At 43.7% G+C, this 14128-nt stretch overlaps 1 protein-coding gene across 3 annotated transcripts in view; it reads left to right on the plus strand.

Moving 5' to 3' along the window:
* Positions 1 to 469: 469 nt before the first annotated feature.
* srgap1a (SLIT-ROBO Rho GTPase activating protein 1a) overlaps positions 470 to 14128 on the plus strand; it is a 255995-nt gene continuing 242336 nt past the window's right edge. For all 3 annotated transcript variants that reach the window (XM_041216272.1, XM_041216273.1, XM_041216274.1), the window contains exon 1: positions 470 to 1324. In XM_041216272.1, the coding sequence (XP_041072206.1) occupies positions 1258 to 1324 (67 nt within the window). In that variant the 5' untranslated portion in view covers positions 470 to 1257. The remainder of the gene's footprint in view (positions 1325 to 14128) is intronic.

Consider the following 14128-nt stretch of genomic DNA (forward strand, 5'->3'; position numbering starts at 1 on the left):
TTATCAATCTCTCCATCCATTAAACTTACATTTAAAGTCATTGATTGAAAACACATTTTCACCATCTCGGCACAAATTGCCTCAGCAGTCCCAACGAAGAAAAAAAAAGTTAACAAATTCACATTCACCCACGCACCCTGTTGCATTTGACGCTTTGACAGCAGCAGGAGGACTTTTAATCCTTTTGTTCCATTTCATCTCCCCCCCCAACCACTACCACCACCACCACCACTTCTCGTCGCTAAGAGCAGCCGAACTTGGGAGAAGGGCGTAAACCCCGCCCTCCCGGTCCTGCCATTGGTCGCAGGCGCTTCTATTTCGAATGTTGCCCGGGGCAATGGGACAGGCGATTGGTCGGCTCTGAATGTCAATCACACACTCGGAGGGGAGGGTCAGGTGGGGGGGGGGGGGAGGGGGTGGGGAAAGACGCCGCCGCCGACGACGACGCCGACTTCCGCTATCAGGTTAAAGCCGAGTCGGTGACTGGCGCTGGAGCCGGAGTGTGAAGGCTCGTGGGCAGAGGCAAACTTTTCTACTCGGCGTCAGGTGCTGCCGACCGGTTGCCGGGGTGGTGGGGGGGGCTACGTTCAAGTGGCCTGGATGTTAATTGTTCTTCTTTTAATGAAAACCTCCGCAGATGCTATTTCTTCCTTCCCCCACCACCAGCACCACCACCTCCACCCCCTCCTTTCTGCTGCCAATGAAACCGTGAAAGGCAGACAGAAGTTATAGATCATGTGAAATGAACTCTCGTTGCTCTGGTTCAAAAGAGTAAGAGCTGGAAAGGATAGAGGGAGAGAGAGAGGGAAACCCTGCTCTGACAGAGCTGCTGCAGCGGATACATTTGTTACCAGCCCTTAGCCTGTAGAGTTCCCACTCACCAACCAGCTCTGCGTTTGCCTCCGTCCAGTCGAAGATGCTTTGCCAACGTGTACATCGGTGTAACAAGGCTGAAGACCGAATGGTGCATTTCGCGGTGTAACAAACAGTCTGCCTATATTTTGCTCTTTTTATTTACCCTCCCCTCCCCTCCCCTCGGGATCAGCCGGGACCCCGGGGTGACAAGTCAAGATTCCGACTGTGTCCAGCACTCACTCACTCATCACCATCCCGAGTGAATGCCAAGCAGCACTCGGGCAGCTCCTTCTGGGCACGGATTTTTTTTTTCTTCTTTGGTGGACATTATCGTAAAGAGTTGGGCTTTGGAACGGCGGGGAGGGTAAAGGGGGGAGAAAAAGAACTGAAAGAGAAAAAAAAATGTCAACCCCTACCAGGTATAAGAAAGATAAAGAGATCATAAGCGAATACGAAACACAAGTGAAAGGTAAGATTGTTAACGTTTTACTGTTTCCTATTGTGTGAGCGCTCGAGTGGAATTGTTCAGCTAATCCATTTGCAATTTTTTTGAACGACAAGGCGCATGAACAATCGTGCAAAGCAGCGGTTTATTAAAAATTAGAGGTCTGTGTGAATAGGGATTTGCAATTCAAACGAAGGAGCCGATTTCATGTGTGACCATGACGCGATGGTACAAAAGGCGAGGATCAACCCTTCCTTCCCGCATCGGATCTAATCATAGCCCCCCCACCCCCCCTTTTTTTGGCATGGAATTATTTGAGAATGTTTAAAGAGAGAACTTTAAAAAGATATTCAAACAGCACCCCCCCCCCAAAAAAAAATCCTTCCCAAAGTACAAAAAAAAGTCAGGTTCTGTAAACAACTGCTTCCTTCCAGTGAAGTGCCAAATTATAAATCCGCTCCTGGAAACACATCGTTGTAACGCAACGAGGCGAATGCTTTGGTGTTTTTTTTTTGTTAATATCCCTCCCCTTTAGCTCAGGCGCGGTTTTACTTTGACTGCTCGCACTCTGGCCAGTGATTCCCAGAAGCGGCCGTGGAGATGGTTCAAATCAGCGACTCTGGCGACCTTCCAGAAAAAGTTCGCCTTTCAGCGGGATCCAGTCTCTGTGCCAGAGACTTGATTCACCACCTGGGGGATCCTGCCTCTAAGAGGCCAAGCGTGGGACGGGGGCGGGGGGGTAGGAGGAATAGGGGCGAATGGAACTTTCTATACCCTCGGCATCATCTCAGCACGGCGAAGATTCACTTAAAGGCTTTCTGCTGGCTGCAAGTCCCCTTACATGTACATGAACCCGCCCAGACAGAAATAGTCACAACAGGCGGTTAATGCATTCGTCAAACTTTAGGATATAACTTCACATTTTGGGAAATTGAGCCATGCTTCAGCGACTTGCAATCGTTGCCTGTGTGTGTGTGTCTGTCAAAAATAGCGTTTAACAACCTTTCCCTTTCTAAATGGTTCAGGAGAAGGGGAGTGTGGGAAGTAAACGGGAACACTAAAACTGAGATTATAAGAACTTTTCACTCATTAATTCAGTATCTGACGCAATGTTGGATTAGGAATACGTGATTTATAACCCTTTTTTTTCTTGTATCGAGAAATGGTGTAAAAGGACCACAAGAGTGGATTAGATAAAAGCGCAACCTGTTTAGTCTTTTAGAGATTGAGAAATTCCAGTGGTTTTATCATATTGTATAGTGTCGTTTGAGAAGTGTATGTGGAGCCCAGAAATATGCTCCAAACAGGTTAAAACCAGCGGAGAATTAGGACGTGTCCCCAATGTTGCTGAAGTTGGAACATTGTATAAATTTATCTGAGATGAGTATTCCCTACGTGCCTATAGTAATGGGGTCATTGTGTGCTACTGCTGTTTCGAGAGGGGGGAGTGTTAATGTTTATGGTAACGCAGTAACCCCCACCCCCATTTCCCGGCCCTGTATGGATTGTACTAATGATTGTGTCTGAACTATTGAACCGAAAATGCAAAACTCCTCAAACTGCTGGATTCAAATCATTTTGTAAAAGGACCCGTAAATCATTTAAATGGACTGTCTGCAATAGTACAGATGGCTGTGAATTTATACTCTCAGTGTGCTAGTACGGAGGGAAACGCTCAGCTGAGGAGCCAGCATAAACATGATTAACTGGTTCCAGGGTGTAAACTTCCAGGAAGTGATGATGAAATCACATTGAGAAATTAGACACTGGGAAAAGGGATAAAGCAGGGAAGTGGATCAGACTTTTTTTTTATAAAACTACAATTGTGATTCACATCCTGGGAATGTAATTGTTAGTATGAAGGACTTTGTGTGTATGTGTGTGTGTGTGTGTGCATTTCCATTTGTATGATGCTTCAGTACTGAAATGTCAGGTTTACTGTAAAGCTGTTAACCCTTTCACTGTGAATCCTGCTGCTTAACTCACCCAGGCACTATGCACTGCAAAGAATGGAATGCTTCTGAACAAAGCCATTACTGTCTGTAATTAAAACTTTAGTCAGTCATGAGCCAACCTCGGCTATTTCTGTTTGACTAACAATATCAAAATAGCTAGATCATTTGTAATTGATTTCCTAGTTAATTGATTTCATAATTAACGATGCCTCCAGCACTTATGATTACCTCAAGTTTAAAAGCAAGACTAGCATGAGATAACTGCGTCAACTGATGAAAATAACAGCCCATGCGCTTGTGTACTGATATGTTACATCAGGGACTGGGTGAACACAATACATGCCGCAGATTCTTCATACATTAAAGCTCCCCAAATCATCTGGAGCTGTCAGGAGGCTTAAGCTTTTCGCTATGGGAGGGACAGGTAGCAGAGACAGTGAAGGAAAGTGAAACTGGTGAACGCTCCTGTCAGCTGGTTATGGAGCAGTGCTGACAGGAACAAGTTTTTTTTTATCGAGCCCCTCCTATGTAAGGAGTGTGGAGAAGTGAATTTTACACAGTGAGGGTGGTGATGGTGGAGGGAAGGCTGGTTGGGGAAGCAACTGATAAGTAGGAACAAAAATAGCTGGAAAAACTCAGCAGGTCTGATAGCATCTGTGGAGAGGAAGAAAATTAACATTTCGAGTCCGTATGACCCTTCATCAGAGCACATGCTGTCAGACCTGAGTTTTTTCAGCTATTTTTGTTTTTGGTTCAGATTTCCAGCATCTGCAGTATTTTGCTTTTATCTTGATAAGTAGAAATTTCTGTTTTTCAAAAAAAGTCTATCAAAAATAGAAAATGCGATGATACCTCAATGTAAAGTAATGTTCACTAGTCACAAAGGACCTGATTCTTTTTGTAATGTTACCAAGGTAAAACTTTGGTTACGTTACATAGAACGTACAGCACAGAAACAGGCCTTTCAAGACATCATGTCAATGCCGGTGTTTATAGTGGCTCAGAACCACCTCCTGCCTCCCATTCTTATCTCCCTCCCTAGCTTCCCCTGAAATGCATCTATGCCATTTGCCTCATCGAGTTCCATATTCCAATTACTCTCTGGGTGAAGAAGGTTCTCCTGTATTCCCTATTTGTGACGATCTTCTATTGATGATCCTTAGATTTGTTCTTCTCCGCAAGTGGAAGCACCTTCGCTATGTGTCAAAACCCCCTCATAATTTTAATGAGCCGGATTTGTAAAGTCCAGTTCTGCTGTATTAGGCAGGTCTTGGCGATGGCGACAGTATGTGCTTGTGAATGTTGAACTGCAGTTGGTGAATAGACTTTCAACGTAAGCAGCAAATTGCAATGCCTTATTCATAAATACCATGCCGGTGCCTACATTCTGCCCTGAATTACCATCGAAGCTTTGACTGTAGTGCTTTATTTTTCACTGCACTGTGGCGTTGATCACTATTAGACAATGATCGTTTTGTTTAGCTGAAAAGGCTGTTTTTCAAAGTAGCTTAACAATGCCCTTGCGTTGCTGTACACCCATGCCTAGTTACTCAGTATTTAGGAAGACACGAACTTAGAAATTGATTTGGATGCATATTTTTTTACAGAAATTTCTGTTCTAAATTAAAATCCAGTGCTATAGAACTGAGAAGTCCAATCTGCCAACAGTCTTTCTTACACTTCAAAAGCTTTTAAAAAATGAATAGCAAATATAAACATTCCATTAACAAAATGGCCAATCTTTTACCTAGTACTCTATCATATGCTGCACTGTAATAGCACTTGCTGAAAGCCCATTATTTTTGTACGCATGTGGTAATGGAATTGATCCTGAAGACATAGTAATTTTAGCCAGCTTGGTTGTTCCAAGGGCATTATGCTCACCATCACAGCATTTTATAATGTAGAAATGTTTTAATAAGTGATTCAGTACATTTAGATTTGCCCCCCCCCCCCCCACCTTCTTGTTGTTAAAGTGCTCCATTTATGTTCCAAGAAGGGTGGGCTGTCACCTGTGTCCACTCCTGCTTCAGCCGCTCTGCTGCAGAAACCCTCATCCATGCTTTTGTGACCACCGCACGTGATTATTCCAATGTCCCCTGGGTGGCCTCGCACCTTCATCCCTCCAGAAACTTGAATCCACCCAAAACTAGATTCTACATTTAGTGATGTGTAATGAGGCAGATTTGATAAGGGAGCTTAAGGTGAAGGAACCCTTAGGAGGAAGTGACCATAATATGATAGAATTTACCCTGCAATTTGAGAGGAAAAAGCTGGAAGCAGATGTAACGGTATTACAGTTGAATAAAGGCAACTACAGAGGCATGAGGGAGGAGCTGGCCAGAATTGACTGGGAGATGAGCCTTGCAGGAAAGACAGTGGAACAGCAATGGCAGGAGTTTCTGAGAGTAATTTGGGAGACGCAGCAAAAATTCATCCCTAGGAAGAAGAAGCTGCATACTAAAGGGAGGACGAGGCACCATGGCTGACAAGGGAAGTTAGGGACAGCATAAAAGCTAAAGAGAAAGCATACAATGCGGCAAAGAGCAGTGGGAAACCAGGGGATTGGGAAGCCTACAAAGACCAACAGAGGACAACTAAAAAAGAAATAAGGAGGGAGGAGATTAAATTTGAGGGTAAACTAGCCAGTAATATAAAAGAAGATTGCAAGAGTTTTTTTAGATATATAAAGGTAAGAGAGAGGCAAAAGTGGAAATCGGGCCGCTGGAAAATGACGCTGGAGAAGTTGTAGTGGGGGACAAAGAAATGGCAAAGGAACTGAATAGGTACTTTGTGTCAGTCTTCACAGTGGAAGGCACTAGTGACATCCCCAAAGTTCAAGAGAGTCGGGGGGCAGAGATGAGTATGTTGGCCATTACCAAGGAGAAGGTGCTAGGAAAGGTCTGAAGGTGGATAAATCACTTGAGCTAGATGGATTACACCCCAGAGTTCTGAAGGAGATAGCTGAAAAAGATAGTGGAGGCATTAGTGGTGATCTTTCAGGAATCACTGGAGTCAGGGAGGGTCCCAGAGGACTGGAAAATTGCTAATGTAGCCCCCCTGTTTAAGAAGGGAGTGAGGCAAAAGATGGGAAATTACAGGCCGATTAGTCTGACCTCAGTCGTTGGTAAGACCCTAGAGTCCATTATTAAGGATGAGATTTCAGAATACTTGGAAGTGCATGGTAAAATTGGGCAAAGTCAGCATGGTTTCATCAAGGGGAGGTCATGCCTGACAAATCTGTTAGAATTCTTTGAGGAGGTAACGAGTAGGTTAGACAATGGATGTTATCTACTTGGACTTCCAGAAGGCCCTTTGACAATGTGCCGCACAGGAGGCTGCTCAGTAAGAGCCCATGGTGTTAGAGGCAAGGCTCTAGCATGGATAGAAGATTGGCTGTCTGGCAGGAGGCAGAGAGTGGGGATAAGGGGGTCCTTCTCAGGATGGCGGCCAGTGACTAGTGGAGTTCCACAGGGGTCACTGTTGGGACCACAACTTTTCACTTTATACATTAATGATCTAGATGAAGGAACTGAGGGCATCCTGGCTAAGTTTGCAGATGATACAAAGATAGGTGGAGGGGCAGGTTGTATTGAGGAGGCGGGGAGGCTGCAGAAGGATTTAGACAGGTTAGGAGAATGGGCAAAGAAGTGGCAGATGGAATACAACGTGGGGAAGTGTGAGGTCATGCACTTTGGTAGGAAGAATAGAGGCATAGACTGTTTTCTAAATGGGGAGAGAATTCAGAAATCTGGAGTGCAAAGGGACTTGGGAGACCTAGTCCAGGATTCTCTTAAGGTTAACTTGCAGGTTGAGTCAGTAGTTAGGAAGGCAAATGCAATGTTGGCATTTATTTCGAGAGGACTAGAATATAAAAGCAGGGATGTGCTGCTGAGGCTTTATAAGGCTCTGGTCAGACCACATTTAGAATATTGTGAGCAATTTTGGGTCCCGTATCTCAGGAAGGATGTGCTGGCCCTGGAGAGGGTCCAGTGGAGGTTCACGAGAACGATCCCAGGAATGAAAGCCTTAATATATGAGGAACATTTGAGGACTCTGGGTCTATACTCGATGGGGTTTAGAAGGATGAGGGGGGATCTGATTGAAACTTACAGAATACTGAAAGGCCTGGATAGAGTGGACGTGGGGAAGATGTTTCCATTAGTGGGAGAGACTAGGACCCGAGGGCATAGCCTCAGAGTAAGGGGAAGACCTTTTAGAACAGAGATGAGGAGAAACTTCTTTAGCCAGAGAGTGGTGAATCTATGGAATTCATTGCCACAGAAGGCTGTGGAGGCCAGGTCATTGAGTGTATTTAAGACCGAGATAGATAGATTTTTGATTGGTAAGGGGATCAAAGGTTACGGGGAGAGGGCAGGAGAATGGGGTTGAGAAACTTATCAGCCATGATTGAATGGCGGAGCAGACTTGATGGGCCGAATGGCCTAATTTCTGCTCCTATGTCTTATGGTCTTATAACTCTGCTGCTTCAACTCTCACTAAGTCCTGTTCACACATCATCCATTACACCTAGCAGATATTCAAATCACACAGACCCACCAGCCCAGAAGCTAGTTGTGTGGAAATGACAGTAATTTATCAATCTTAATAATTCATCCTCAGAATAATACAAATTTAAAACATATAGTTAATGTAGTATGCTTAAATGCTGCAACGCACAATAGCAATAATGTCTTGAAAAAACATAGCAGTATATCACTTCAAAAAAAAATACCATTGTGATCAAACAAGACATTACTGCTATGATAAAAGCAAAATACTGCGGATGCTGGAAATCTGAAACAAAAACAAAAATTGCTGGAAAAACTCAGCAGGTCTGACAGCATCTGTGGAGAGAAAGACAGAGTTAACGTTTTGAGTCCGTATGACTCTTCCTCAGAACTGGCAGTTCAGAACTAGCAGTAATGTCTTGTTTGATCACAATGGTATTATTTTTTTGAAGTGATATACTGCTATGAAACTGTTAGAAACTGATGGAAGTATATACCAAAGAGAGTTTACCAGGTTGCAACGTCAGTGCAGTTATTGTTGCATGGATTCTTTAAATTCTTTCATGAAATCTGAGCACCACTGGCAAGGCCAGCATTTGTTGCCCATCTCTAATTGCCCCTGAGCCACTGTTCTGAACAGCTGCAGCCTGTGTGGTGTACGTACACGGGACAGTGCCAGCAGTTTTGATCTGACTGAATGGCATGCTGGGCCACTCCAGAGGGCAGTTCACAATCAATCACATTGCTGTAGGTCTGGAGCCACATGTATGCCAGATCGTATAAGGTTGGCAGATTTCTTTCTCGGGCAGTTCCCTGATCAGCTTTTCTTTTATTCCAGAATCATTAACCAATTAAATCTTAAATTCGACCAACTACCATGGCAAGATTTGAACCCATGTCTCCGAAACATTAGTCCGTGCCTTTTGGGTTACTAGTCTGGTGATATTACAATGATCCTGTTGGTCCCAATAAATGTATTTTTTGTTATTTATAAGTCACAGGTTTTCAAACTAGGGTCCTTGTATCGTTAAAGATTATGTGAGGGGATCCCAAGGGACAGAGACCTGAGGATATTGAACTTCTGTATTTATTGTATTTTTATCAGAGTGGTTTGTTCAACACCTGTGAGTAACTCAATTTTAAATAACTGAAAATGATTTTTATAATATGCTTGCTAGTTACATTGTACAGTATTCAGTTCCCTAAAAGATGCAAGAGTGCTACCACTGAGCCAAGGCTGACAATAATATTTTGAAGTAAAAACTGAAAACGTTGGAAATACTCAGCAGGTCTGGCAGTACCTATGGAGAGAGAAACAGAGTTAATGTTTCAAGTTGGATATTGCTCTGCTGCCCTTCTTCAGCTCTGAAGTAATGTGATGGGATGCCTGACTTGCTAACTCTGTTTGTCCCTCCAGAGGACTGCCGGGTAGTTCCAGCATTTTGATTTTAATTTCAGATTTTCAGCAGCTGCAGCATTTTGCTTTTATATAATATTTGACTAGGGTCCCAAGATCTGTCTTGGCAGATTTTTGGCTATCTCTACATAGCTACAACATTTCTGTACATGTAGCAGTGGCCAATGCTCAAAGTGGGGAAAGAATAAGTATTAACATGATAAGTGTACTTCTATAAATGAGTACAAAATACCTATCCTGCACATGTTTGCAGTACATGGTGATGGTTTAATAATGACCTTTCTTGTCCTGCAGTATCTGTTCTGAAATAAATCTCCTTAATCCAGTAACATTTAATGAAATATCTCAAATTTTTATCTCCAGAATTGACATGGGTACAGAACAATCTTCGGTTAAATTGAACTTTTTAATTTGATATCTTATGGTAACATTGGTGCTACAATTTGGAACTTTATTTCTGGCCATTACTTATGCCTGGTGTAAAGTGAATTACAGATGACTGGGAATATTCCAAGACAATTTTCCGCCACTCTCCTGTGTATTCATCCAAATTTCTTGAACATGCAACTTGCTTTTTCTGAAGAGTTCAACCTTGGTGTTTTTCTGCTTGCCAGCGAAGTGTACTGGAGAATAGAGCCACATATCATTCCACCGCCCCCCCGGCCACTCCAATCTTATCGTCTCTTCTCAATGTCCAGCAATCCCAGGACAGATGCAGCTGCAGGATTTTTCACTCCTTTCAAACTGGTTTCGCTTGGAAGAAAGGTAGCAGCTCCAGAGTGCGGAATGAGGTGAAGATAAGTGAAGAACCTGCCCTCGCACTCCTCCCAGGGGAGGAAGAAAGTGGGGACGGACTGAAATGTATCCGCATGAGCAAAAAAAAATGTGATTCTGCCCCAACCATTTGTCTTTGCCCCAAGTGAACGGGAACAAAGGTTTCAACAAGGGGGAGAGATTTTCATCCCTTCAGTGTAAGTTGGATTTGCACCCTTGCCCCACAGTTAGAAGAACAGTTTTGTTTGCATTTATATACTGCTCTTTATGACTTCAGGGCATCACATCCCAAAGTGTGGCACAGCCAATCAAGTATATTTAAATTGTAGTCACTGTTACAAAGTAGGAAATGTCTGTCAATTTGTGCACAGCAAGCTTCCACAAACAGTAATGTGATAACAATCAGATGGTGTTTTTTTTAATATAAATGATGCCAGGACACTGGGGAGAGTTTGCCCGCTCTTCAAAATCGCACCCTGTTGACCTTTTACGTCTACCTGAAAGGACCTCACTTTAATGTTTCATCTAAAGAGGACACCTCCAACAGGGCAGCACTCCCTCAGTACTGCAGTGTCAGTCGAGATTTTTGTGCTCAGGTCTCTGAAGTGGGACTTGAATCCACAAGCCGCAGGTGAGAGTGCTACCCATTGAGCTACAGCTTAATGTGTCCCCAGTCCTGCTCCTGTGCTCGATGTAGCTCTGTGCGCTCTTGTTGTGTTATAGAATTGGATCAGCTTCTAGTATTTTAAAAAATGTTTTTTTTTCCCTTGGTTGACCTTTCTTCTGTTTGAGGTTTGCTGTTGGAACTCACATCTTCCATTACTGCAGAGGTCATGACTGCCAAGTTTTGTATGTGGCTCTGTATTAACTGATGTGTTGCTTCATTAAAGCTGCATGCGTCCAGAATGGTTTTCTAAATCATTAGCAGTTTCTAAGATGGGAGTATCCTGAAAAGAGAGCCAGAGAACTAGCCCACATAGAGTCTTAGAATTATGCTGCTTAAAGGAGGCCATTCAACCCATAGTGCTTGTACTGGCTCATTGGAAGTAATATTCAGTTAGTCCTATGGGCCCTACAGATTTTTCATCTTAACCTTACATTTAATTGCCTTTGAAAGTTACTATTGAACCTGCTTCCCCTGCACTCCCAGTATTTTACATAGCTTTAAAAAACGTGAGCATATAAAAACAAACTTCAAGTTTAAAAATGATTACTGGCAATGGTCTACATGCCCATCACAATGACTGTTTCCATCTGACAAAAAGCACTTTTATTTTTAAACTGGAAAAGTAGTTCTTCAAACATATCAGAACTTGTTCTGATGAATCCATCATAAACAGCCTTTTCTCTTTGTGGATACGGACTGACCTGTTGTGTATTTGCAGAATGTTTTTGTTTTTACTGGAGCTGGACAACACAGGGTAAAACAATCAGGCCCCTAGTTCTGAAATAGATTGTAGCAACGTTTAAAAAAAAAAAGACATCTTGCGCAATTTTGAGCAGAGGAGAGGGGACTAATTTGCATTTGGAGAATGCTTTCCATGAGTACCAGATACCTCAAAGCACTTTACCCCATGACATCTCAAAGTACTTTGCAGCCAATTAAGTACTTCTGAAGTGCTGCAATGTAGAAAGTTTGTGCACAGCAAGCTCCCACAAACAGCAATGTGATAATGACCAGATCATCTGCTTTTGTTGGTTTGAGGGAAACATATTGACCAGGACACTAGGGATAACTCTTCTGCTCTTCTTGAAAGTACTGCCATGGGATCTTTTACATCCACCAGAGAGGGCAGACAGGGCCTCAGTTTAATACCTCATGTGAAAGGCGGTGCGGTGCTCTCTCAGTACTTTGCTGGAGTGTCAGCTTTTATTTTTGATCTGTGTGCTCAAACCCTGTATGCGCTCAGATTCTGAGGTGGGGTTTGAACCCAGAACCTTGTGACTCAGGATCAAGAATTCTGCCAGCTGAGTCACACCGAGGGATCTATGATTCTGGTTTAACTTAGCAAGTCCCTGGTTATTCCGATATTGGTTAATCCCAATTCAGTTGTCCAATGTTAAAGCTTCAAATGATATGTGTATTTCTCAGGTTTGATGAGACGGGTCAGTGAGCTGGAATTGGGAGTGTTTTGTGCTGCTCACCTGGTAGAACGACCTTGGTGGTACATCCTGCTGATGTGGGGAACTCCAGTGGCCATCTGTGCTCAGTCAGTGTGCCATTTAATAAACTAAGCTGTATTTGTGTATTGCATGTTTCCTGCTGTTCTTTTATTAATGCACAGCATTCAAATGCTTCCTGGGGCTGGGGGGGAAGAAAGGGCTATTGAGGGCTCAGCTTTGCTTGACCTCGTAGCCTGACAATGAGACTGTAACTCGAGAATCATTGTTGCTACACAACAGATATGGAAGTTGCCCAGCTTTTCTCTGACAGTATAACTAATCAATTATGTTTCCTGATTTTATTTTTCTCTTCTTAAATGCCAGTAATGGCGCATGCTTTCACCAGTAACGTTCTTGTAAATATGAGAATTATTCATGGATTTTCTTTAGTTTGTTTAACATTTAAATCTATAAATGTAATTTAAAAAAAACCCTAATTGATAAGGGTGACCAAAGGCCAGAATACAGCTACCAAGATGGGTAGCTTGTGCCCGGAAATGACCTAATTCACTGGAGCGGCCTTGTTTAAAAGTACTCCAAATTGTTTCTTTTACCCCAGGGGTGGTGGTGGTACAAGTAGGGGTTGCAGGGTCGAGTCGGGCTCAAGTAGACCTTGGAAGCAGAGCATGGCATAGGCGGGCATGGGGTGCGTGGGTGAGCGCTGAGGTGGGCTGGTTAGAATGCCCACCTTGGTTCTCTTTAGATGTTAGGCCCTCTAGCCCTCGACACTCTCACCCCTTACCCACCCTGCGCCCACTCATACACCCATTGCACCTCAATGCCAATTTATGCCCCACCCCACATGGCACTCTTGCCCTCCATGCCAACTCATGCCCCCTCACCCCCAATCATAATGACATAATGATAGAACCCTTTGCTGATATTACTCCATAGGCTATCGGAACTGCATGACCTGATGCTCCTGGTTATTTTCTAATTCCCCGCTTGTCAATCAAAACAGTCCAGTGGAGGGGTTTGTTTCAATTCTCTCTGACAGCTGCAGCCTGTATTTTCTTTTTAAAAAAAAGTTTTAAAGAGCAGGGCATTTAAAAAAACTTCAGATCATGAGTGTTATGCAGACCTTATGCACCCTTCCAGAACGTTTACATCTCCTCTATCAATTCCCGGCTCCTGCACTGTGGGTTAAGGCCCTTGGAGCAGCCAAAATGGAGTCCGTTTGAACTTAGCACTGAGGTCCAATGGCCCTGCTGAGTTTGCGTTTCCCTCCTGTGTGAATCGCACTCCCCTCCCCCTCGTAGGCAAAAAATCGGACATGTCAGAAATGGGGGTGGGGGCCTCTGCATCTAGATCCCGCCCGCTGTTTTCAAAGCCTGCAGAGCCCTTCCCGACTCTGCAAAAATCCGACCATATTTCTTTGAGCAAGGAGAAGCATTACAAAATATTCAGTGTGTCTTTTCTTTGAAAAAGCCAGTGAAGCCAAAGTACCAGGAAGGAAGGAAGTCATGTTCAACCTTTATAAATCGCTGGCCATGTGTCAGCTGGAGCATCGTATCCAATTCTGGGCACCGCACATTAGGATGGATGTCAAGTCTTTGGGGAGCTCGCCATGAAGATTTTTTCAGAATGCTACCACAGATAAAGGTTATGTGATGAGACTAGAAAAGCTGGGATGTTCCTCCCTTACAGCAGAGAAGGTCAAGGGGAGATGGAATAGAAGTGCTCAAAATTATGAGGGGTTTTGAGAAACTTTCCACAGGTGGCTGGGTCAGTAACCAGAGGAGATGATGACAACTTGCGTTCCTGTAATGGCTTTATTGTGGTAAAGCTTCCCAGGGGCCTTAACCCAGGGGCAAAATTTGGAACTGTTCCACGTAAGGAAATATTAGGACAGATGACCAAAAGCTTTGGTCGAAGAGTTAGGTTTTAAGACATTTCTTAAAGGAGATTGAAATGGTGAGGTTTAGGGAAGAAATTCCAGAGCTAAGGGTAGGTAGCTGAAGATATGCTGCCAATGGTGGAGCGATTAAAATTGGGGATGCTCAAGGGG

Source organism: Carcharodon carcharias, chromosome 21 (assembly GCF_017639515.1).
Source record: "Carcharodon carcharias isolate sCarCar2 chromosome 21, sCarCar2.pri, whole genome shotgun sequence".
Lineage (NCBI taxonomy): Eukaryota > Metazoa > Chordata > Chondrichthyes > Lamniformes > Lamnidae > Carcharodon > Carcharodon carcharias.